We start from the raw sequence: 10564 nt of genomic DNA on the forward strand, positions 1-10564 counted from the left end.
CATTATCCTAATGCAGCCTCAATAGCTTGTCTAACTCCCAGTTTAATACAGATATTTCTATACTTACTAATGCATATCCATGTTTACAGCTGTTCCACTACAAATGCTTGTATATATAATATATTCCATTTCAACATGATATCATGATTGTACCAATGTGAATGTACACTTTTATTCAATATGATTTCACATAATGCAAAACAGTTCAGCATACTACCAAGTACCACTCCACTCTTATGAGGAATCACATGACCATAATGGTCTTACCCAATTAATAAACAAAGTAAAATAAATTAAAAAATAAAAATAAAAATAGATAATACATCAGATGAATTTCACTACCAAACTCTCCCCCTTTTTGAACATAATAGTGCCACAAAAATGTCACCCCTGATGATACAGGTACATGGGAAACACTAATGTATGTTGTGTTATGCTGTTTTGTCATGTAAGTACTTTGATTGCTTAAGTTCATTCTTGTGATTGTCAATGGGCCCAAATCTAAAAGACTTGCTCTCAAAGTGACCACTTACACTGAAAGCACGCTGAAAGCAGGTCTTTTGGAATTTGTCATCCTGTGTAAGCCTATTTATAGATAGGCCTTGCGCAGAAGTTAGTCACTTACGCTGTTAGAAAGTCTTTCAGAATCAGGGCAGGCTCACAATGAGAGCAACTCATTTGGAATCTTGCCTAAGGTCTAAGTATATTGTATTCTGCTTTGTAAGAGGTACTATGTTATCTTACCTGTGAGGTTATATGACTCAGAGTAATGCAAATTGTTTAAGATGTTCCTTTTTCTTTAAGTTTATGTGACATTAAAGGCCATGTATTTAAACATTATTGTGAAGATAGACTCCCCAGTGGAGGATGCAGAGGTTATAACCCCCAGAAAACATGATGAATAATTAGTGAGTTAGTTTTTGTGAATTAGTGTTTTCAATTTCCATTGGAGTGATTTTTTTTAGATGTACTATTTGCAATAGTTTGTAGTTGAACTAAGAAAGAGGCACGTTTTGTTATTGATCAGGGTACATGAATATTCAGAACGTCTGGTACAAGTTTGCTGGCAGATAACAACGTTATGCACTTCCATTTAATCTGGCAAGCATTTGTTCATTACTTCACCAGCATTCAATATTTAATATCAAGATGTGCTTATTTCAGTCTGTGGGATCCTCAATTCGACAAAAATGCCACTGAGTTATAGTATGCTGAGTGGTGATACATCATGCCAATGATAAAGTTCCATTGTGGAAGTAATTGTGCTACGGCAATGATGTGGTCCACGGGGATGGTTACTAAAGTGGCTCTTCTGAAAGCTTTTCCAAACTATTGAGGGCTGTCAAATATCTTAAACCTGTGCTTAATTTGTGAAATATTTGTTGCTGATATTACTAGTTATGTAGCAGGCATCACATCACACTCCTCATGAACTATTGTGACATAGTCCTTATAACATCAAACGTGAAATTATTAGTAACTAACTCAGCAATGTGTCAGTTAAAGCTCAGTTCTCATAGCCAAAGTATTTAAATGAACATGCATTCATGTTTTCTCTATCTATATACCATCTTTACCTACCACCACCTTGTGAAATTAACTGCTCTACAGAAAATTCATTGTCAAGTCTATGAAGTTCTATTGCTACATTCAGTCTTACGTTATAATAAATGGTCTTCTACATCCTAAGACCTGCAGGTCTGACCCATTCTGAAGGAACATGCCCATGTGTCGTTGTCATGGCAATGCTGTGTATCCTAAGACCTGCCAGTCTGAGCCATTCTGAAGGAATGTGCCCACATGCCATTGTCATGTCAACACTGTGCCACTGCAACTCATATGGAAGGAAACACTGTCACTTTGCAAAGAAGAATCGGATGTGAAGATAGCAAGTAAACCATAATTTTATTCCCTTCTTGAGGTTTAATATTGTAAAACTAACCCTTATTAATGAATATTTTTGTATTTGCACAGAGATTTTTAATAGTGTTAAGATTCACATTTGTTAACCAGTAATGTAGTGACTAAAAAGCATAATTCAAAAAAACATTAGAAACACATACATTTTTGCAGAGGGGCAAGACACTCTGCACCACCCATGTGTGTGGGCTTCACCCCCCCAAATTATATATACTATCTCCATGGTTGTAGTATAATTGAGAAAAAAGAAGAATCTGGCAAAAGTGCACCACCAACATATACAATGCAACACACAGACTTTTAAAGGATCAATCGCATTCATTTTACAAGATAAAGACGTATGATGTAACATTCAACAGTGAAATGTAGGCAAGCTTGAATTTTGTATAGACTACATATGTCAGTGTATGTTGTACTCATAGTTCTTACAGGTTCATAGGTTCATAGGTTCATACTAGACTATCTTCCCTAGGGCATTTATAAGCCTAGCCAGAGTATGTTTGGCTTTCGCCACCCATTTTAAATTAATTTTGCTATGCCCTTTTTCGAGGTTAGTATACTGTGCTTCTGTCTAACAGTGACACAGAAGTGATACCCGGGGTAAACCTATGATCTCCCATCCACTCATCAAGATTCCTCTTGAAGAGAGTCAATGAGGGACTCTACCTAACCTGGACTGGGATTTTATTCCAGAGTGAAGGGAGCCTCTGGGTTATGAATCTGTCCCTCCAGCATGTCCTATTTATTTCAGTGCTGAGGTTCAAGTCTCTGGAGCGTGTAGCTCAATGGGATTTGGATTTTTTGAGGTGCAGCATGTCCCTTAATTCCAGGTTGGACATAGCCTTATACGTCAGGCACAGGTCACCTCTGAGCAGGCGGTATGCCACTGAGTAGAGCTGGAGTTTCTTTAACCGGGCAGCATATGGCATCTGTTTGAGCCCTTTGATCCTCTTGGTGAGGTGCTTTTGGAGTCTTTCCAGTTTGGTAAGGTACATCCCAAAAGGGGCATTGTACTCGATTATGGGCCTGATGAGGGATGAGTAAAGAGGCACGATGACCTCCCCTAATCTAGATGTGAATCCCTTCATGATTAGGTGGGCTATATAAAATGTTTTTCTAACCACTTTGGCCATGTGGTTGTCAAATGAGAGATTGCTATCAACTTGGGTCCCCAGGTCCCTAATTACTTCTTCTGTACTTAATGGATTACCACCTATGTGGTAATTTGTGGGTACTTTGTTTTTGCCAAAGGGGATGACTATACACTTTTTGGTGTTTAGCTTGAGGCCATGGTTCTGGCACCAGTTGTCTGTTTCTATGAGGCCCTTTTGGAGGGTGCTTGTGTCGGCTGGAGAGTCGATTATGGCGCCCAGTTTGCAGTCATCTGCGAACTTGGTCAGCCACAGCCCTTCCATGTTGGCCTGTACCTCCGAGAAATATATACCAAACAAGAGAGGTCCCAGGAATGAGCCTTGTGGGACGCCACTTGTAACTGGTTTGGAGTCTGACATGGCTCCAGCAATTCTAACCATGTGGGTTCTGTCCTTGAGCCAGTTTGCAACCCATCTAGTGACATAGGGGTTTATATTTAAGCTGGTGAGCTTATCTATAATGCCTTCTTGTTATAAGCTGTGTATTTGGTTCAAGCAGTGGTTGACAAGGTCCATTTTGGATCAACCATTACCTGATAACAAGTGCTCAATAAAATGGCACTGTTTGCCTGTCTATCTGTTGATTAATCTAGCCATTTACTCATCTTTGTCCAATGAGGAAGTTTTAGCTGGGCATAACCAATTTTTTTCATACATGGTTTATGGAGAAATGCTCAGCTGTAAGTTACAGACAGGTAATGAAGCCTATCAAAGCATTGTATTATAGTAAATTGTAAGAGCAATAAGCAAGTAGACAATCTGAAGCATGTAAAATACCAACATTGATTTTTGCAGCCTCCCCCGCATCACAGATGTGGAGGGCTGCTTCCCCAAACTCCCTATTACTTCTTTATACCAACTCCAAGATCACACAATACTGGGGAAAGGGAATATTCTCCAATCTTGGCATTATGTCAGTCTCACTACCATATTGATCAGCTCTCCTGCTGACCAAACAAAATCAGAGAGAAAGTTGTTGACAGATATATATAGACATTGGAGCATTGAATTTCATTTACAGTCTGTAAAGTCAAAATCTGTTTTGTCAACACAATTTGGTCAACAAAACAGATGGTCAACAGGTGTGCAAGACTGCACAATCCCTGGGTTAGGGAATATGACCTTTACAAAGTACTCTGTGATGTTGGAGTTGGCATATATGATTAACAGTGAGTGTAAGGGCTTGTCCCATAGCATAAATGTTTGTTTTAAACTGTCTACTGTTTCTGTATTGTTTTAGTTTGCATGCTGTGAGGGTATACTTTGACACCTACACAGTGAGCTGTCCATTCTGGCTTTATTGACCTTTTGTTTTCAAAGTTAGTGACACTAGAAATACATACATATATATATATATATATATATATATATATATATATATATATATATGTGTGTGTGTGTGTGTGTGTGTGTGTGTGTGTGTGTGTGTGTGTGTGTGTGTGTGTAGAGAGAGAGAGAGAGGTACCGATGATTGCATCACTTCTGTATTCGATATTGTGATTAAAATCTGACATAACATTTGATGATTTGTTGTCACCAGTAGTTGTAACTGTAAAGAAAGTATTTTTAATCAATTATTTATTTTCTTCAAAACATGTAAATAAAAAGTTTACACTAACTAGTAGTTGGAATCTTGGACTATATTTTGATGGATCTAGGACTTTTGAACGAACATTCAAAAACCTGAATTCATTGCCACTGAACACACTTTTATGAAAGCACTTTCATCGAAAAAATGCTTTTGTTAAAGTATGTTAAAAAAAACACACAAAATCTGCTTGAATACGGGGGGGGCAAGCCCTCTGCATCCCCTGATGTGGGGGGCAAGCCCCCCACAGCCCCCTACTTTAATATTCTCATGCCGAGGTTGCACTACAGTGGGAAAAAAGGGATTTCCTCTTACCACACCATAGTACAACTGGAACAACAAGTATACTTATGCAAAAGTGCTGCTTCGGTGAACAGCACTTTCACGCAAATATGCTCACTAAATTGGGATTCGGTGAAAGATGCAGTCAAGGATCTGCACGGATCCCATTTTGATATGCCAGAATTCTGTGACAAGAGGCATTTTTTTGTGTGTCACAGCAATCATTTTCTATAATCTACAATGTCATTCTAGAAGTACAAGTGCCCTGCTGTACCACAAAGGGGCATTATACTGAACCATCATTTGTCATTGGTTGCTTGTATCAATTGCAGTAATGCTGCAATAACAGAAAAATATTTAATACTGAAACTAGTAATGCCAAATGTTGTAACCTCATTGATGCAAACAAATCTAATTACTTATAGAATTGTCATTAATATCAATAATAGTCATATCTCAGAATTGTTTGTAATTTATTGAAAAAGCAGTATATTTATCTTTATAAAAACACAATACAAAATTGAATTACATGCTCATAGAAATTACACAAAATACGTAACACGTCATTCGATAATGGTAGAATAAAGTATATATTTACACTTTTGTGTAACCAGACATGAAGTATTTGAACAGCTCTTGGCCAATTTTATTCTAAAAATAATGAGAACAACATAAACGTTTCATGTTCATTTTTTTATCTAGGTAATAATCCTGAGTGCTTGTGCATCTGTCATGCTGTAGCAGTCAAGTAACATACAGTCATCAGTAATTCGATCAAAACACAGATGACATCAAACAGTTATTACAATATGAACATTTTTTTACAGGTCACATCATCTTAAACTCAAAGATTAACAGCAAGATTCTTCACACACATTATATTAAAAGGTGTAACTGTGGAATCACCCTTCATTACTGCTTACATAATTTAAAGCATGTGTGGTCATTTCATATCAATTGTGTTCTGCCCAAGAAAAAACACATTTTGTTTCTCTTATGTGAAGAAAATAAGGTGTCTGTTCAGATTCCCATGCTCGGCTTACATACTTATAGGAATGAAAATATTTACCTATATAAACCTTTAAAAATAAAGATTCAAAAGAGTCAGCAGATCTGATACCACAGAAGTGTGAGGATTTTTTAACCTCCTGAATATATCCTCAAAACATAAAAATTACACACAATAGTCTTTAATCTTCTTACTGCATTCAAATTTTTTCCTTTGGATTTGGCAAGTGAAGAGAATAAAACAGAAGATACAAACTTGCCAAATTTAAACAACATGATTTATTTACATGTTTGATTTATACATTTACATATGCATATATTAAATTTGTACACGTTGCTTATCACTGGACAGAAACCATGATATCATAAAATGTGGTATATGAAAATAAACATTTAAATATGAATTCCTCTTATTGATCACATACTTCATTTTGGTTTGAGATATTGTTATAATTAAGACAGATATAAAGTGGAAATATGCATAAAATATAATGCATTTAAAATTGTAAAGTATTACTTAGCTCATTGTCAATGTGTAAACATGTAAGCATATTGATGTTAAATTCAGAAGGTTAATTTTGCCTCTGCTTCTTAGAATTTCACTGATTACCATCAGAAGCTCACTGATTATCATTAGAAGCTCACTGATTATCAGAAGCTCACTGGTTATCATTAGAAGCTCACTGATTATCATTAGAAGCTCACTGGTTATCATTAGAAGCTCACTGGTTATCAGAAGCTCATTGGTTATCATTAGAAGCTCACTGATTATCATTAAAAGCTCACTGATTATCAGAAGCTCACCGGTTATCATTAGAAGCTCACTGATTATCATTAGAAGCTCACTGATTATCATTAGATGCTCACTGATTATCATTAGATGCTCACTGATTATCATTAGATGCTCACTGGTTATCATTAGAAGCTCACTGATTATCACTAGATGCTCACTGGTTATCATTAGAGGCTCACTGATTATCAGAAGCTCACTGGTTATCATTAGAAGCTCACTGATTATCATTAGAAGCTCACTGATTATCATTAGAAGCTCACTGATTATCATTAGACACTCACTGGTTATCATTAGAAGCTCACTGATTATCATTAGACGCTCACTGGTTATCATTAGAAGGTCACTGGTTATCATTAGAAGTTCACTCATTATCATTAGAAGCTCACTCATTATCATTAGACGCTCACTGATTATCATTAGAAGCTCACTGATTATCATTAGACGCTCACTGGTTATCATTAGAAGCTCACTGATTATCATTAGAAGTTCACTGATTATCATTAGAAGCTTACTGATTATCATTAGAAGCTCACTGATTATCAGAAGCTCACTGGTTATCATTAGAAGCTCACTGATTATCATTAGAAGCTCACTGATTATCAGAAGCTCACTGATTATCAGAAGCTCACTGATTATCATTAGACACTCACTGGTTATCATTAGAAGCTGACTGATTATCATTAGAAGTTCACTGATTATCATTAGAAGCTCACTGATTATCATTAGAAGCTCACTGATTATCATTAGAAGCTCACTGACTATCATTAGAAGTTCACTGATTATCATTAGAAGCTCACTGATTATCATTAGAAGCTCACTGACTATCATTAGAAGCTCACTGATTATCATTAGAAGCTCACTGACTATCATTAGAAGCTCACTGATTATCATTAGAAGCTCACTGGTTATCATTAGAAGCTCACTGATTATCATTAGAAGCTCACTGATTATCAGAAGCTCACTGGTTATCATTAGAAGCTCACTGATTATCATTAGAAGCTCACTGATTATCAGAAGCTCACTGGTTATCATTAGACGCTCACTGATTATCATTAGAAGCTCACTGATTATCAGAAGCTCACTGGTTATCATTAGACGCTCACTGATTATCATTAGAAGCTCACTGATTATCAGAAACTCACTGGTTATCATTAGAAGCTCACTTATTATCATTAGAAGCTCACTGATTATCAGAAGCTCACTGGTTATCATTAGAAGCTCACTGATTATCATTAGAAGCTCACTGATTATCATTAGAAGCTCACTGATTATCATTATCCATTTGGAAGCAGTACAGTTGTATGTACCCAAAATGTCTAATTATAAAATAAGCTTTCTGTCTGAGATGCCATTGAATGTACACTTTATGAAGTACATTATAAGAATAACCCAATGACAATGAGAACTGCGGATTTTGTTACTATACAGTATGCACAGATTATTATCTGTCGATATAAGCAGCCATACACAACATCTCATTGTGAATTGAATGGAAAATCATGTACAGGGAGTTCACGAATCATAAGATGGCTGATTGCAATTTTGATCACGGAGTGTCACTGCAAGGGAACTGTGTAACCTCAGCTGATAATCTTTGCCATGAACAGGTATTATTTTTTCATGATGTCACTAAATGGGCTTTAGAATGGTTTGGGACAGATCACTGTAAGTCAGTATATCTCCGTATATAATCTCTTCCCTCACTGTTTTTTCTTCTTTCTTCTGAAGATATCCTAAGGGAAAGGCCATACCACACTCTCTGTATTAGTATACTATCTCTTGTTTTTCTGCACCTGGGTCACAAGCTATTTATTATTATTATTATTATTATTATTATTATTATTATTATTATTGTTGCTGTTTTTATTGTTATTATTATTTTCTACTTGGCTTCTGTTTTTTATGTCTGCCAGGGTAGACAGAACTGTTTACTGTGATTTTTTTTTTTTGGGGGGGGGGTTCAATTTTGTCACTTATTCTGCTTTTTTCTTTACTGATCTAACACAATGCAGCCATTAAGACATTATATTTTTGTGTTCTTCTGTGGTTGGGCATGGATTTTCAACAGACCCTGTTGTCAAGGGACATCATCTGAACTAGAGCTATTAACTGTTCTTAGGAGCACCCTCCCTTCCAAGAGGAGAGGAAGCCTGCATTGTCATGAAGTAAGGGGCTCTGATTTCAAATGCCCACAGGTAACTAAACCTGAAATCACATTACTCCACTAGGTCCTGATCTCCACCAACATACCGCTGCTGAAGCAATGTTAGTTACTCAGAGTCCCTGCAAGTGCTGTGTTCCCCATTTTAGTTGTATAGTGACAGCAGGAAACGTAACCTACAGTGAGCCACATGAATTGTTGGATTTTCAACAGGGTGAAAGGACTCCCACCATGCAAAGACTTTTCATTGTCCCCTCACCAAAGATGCAACTGGTAAAGTATGAGACAGTATGTTTAAGGTAGCAAGTTTGATTCATCATACCCATGTGATCCATCAATTTTCTCTAACCAGCTTCCTGTCCCCGACTGTTTTTTTCCCTTTATAATCAGCATACATGTTAACGTTAATTTAACCTAATTAGGCAGCCAATGAAATTGCTGCTTCCAAACTTGATAAATTGCATTACTCAGAATCACCTAATCTTATTTAAAGACCCTGGTTGTCATTAGTCTAGTATAAACCCACGAACCTATGACTCTATATACAAACACCACTTAAAAACAAAACAAGTTACATAGCCAAAATGCATTTGTAGATATTGACAGCTTCCAATATATTTAGTGTGCAAGATACTGTTTGAAGAGAAAAATATATAACAAATAATAGGAGATGTAAAAAGCACACTCTGAACATGATTCACCCCAACATTTAGGATTCTCCCAACTCAGTCAGAATTGCTGACATAAATGCAGGGTGTATTTAAAATAAAACTACTTGTCAAAGCTGCAGTGACTATTACATGCCCAGTAAACAAGTCACATTTTATACCTAACTCTATAAATTGTTACAGACTGTTTGGTAACCCCAGCTGGTTATATGGAGTTTAGGCAATACACATAGGCTGTAAACGAACAAGTGAATTTGCACTTGTTTAGGATGATAAGAATGTTCTTCGCCTTATCCATCTCACTATATACAAACATTGGAAATGTATTATAGCTGATGCATCAGTGGAAATCACAAGTTTCAACTTTGTATGTCTTCATGTTGTACCAGATTGCTCTTTTTTTATAGCTGATGATTGCTTTTCTGTTGGTTAACTAACAATATCAGTAATGACTTCATCATCCTGGGGTGCCAGACCATGGACTGGCTATATCACTGGATTCTCATTCATAACCAAAAGTCCCTGCTTCTGTTTTGGCATGACTTAACTGAGCTGCATTCTCATTATAACTGACTAGTCTCACAAAGAAACAGTACAGTACACTACACTGCATTGCTTCTTCTTTTGTAGCAAATCTATCATCACTAACCACCCTAGCTGTTGCCTTCAGCTACTAGGTTCTGCTGTCTGGAAGGAAGGTTGTATGAATGCTGACTACACCACTATGAAACCACAAGGTGCAACAAAACAATTTATTCACACTCCTTATTGGTATTTTAGAGCCACTGACATCCCCCCTCCCCCATCCTTCCTGCCATTTTTCTCCTTTATAAAGCAGTAATGTATCATCTTAATGATGCTAAATAGATTTCTTCCTATGTAGGACAGAAATATAAAATTGTATTCACTGAGATGAATCCTGTCATTGAGTATACTTATGTCTAAATCATAAAAACATTTTGTAAAATAAAGGGATCAGATTAAGGGCACAAT

The 10564-nt window shown here is 36.5% G+C and overlaps 1 protein-coding gene across 1 annotated transcript; it reads right to left on the minus strand.

The window, feature by feature from the left end:
• Positions 1 to 5563: 5563 nt before the first annotated feature.
• On the minus strand, positions 5564 to 8564 carry LOC122801796. The gene is made up of 2 exons (XM_044071402.1): positions 7416 to 8564; positions 5564 to 7295 (listed from the first exon to the last, which is right to left on the minus strand). The coding sequence occupies exons 1-2, from the start codon at positions 8015 to 8017 to the stop codon at positions 6467 to 6469; spliced, it is 1431 nt and encodes a 476-aa protein (XP_043927337.1). The 5' UTR covers positions 8018 to 8564; the 3' UTR covers positions 5564 to 6466.
• Between the last annotated feature and the right edge of the window lie 2000 nt (positions 8565 to 10564).

Source organism: Protopterus annectens, chromosome 5.part0 (genome assembly GCF_019279795.1).
Source record: "Protopterus annectens isolate FY-2018-M chromosome 5.part0, PAN1.0, whole genome shotgun sequence".
Taxonomy (NCBI): Eukaryota; Metazoa; Chordata; order Ceratodontiformes; family Protopteridae; genus Protopterus; species Protopterus annectens.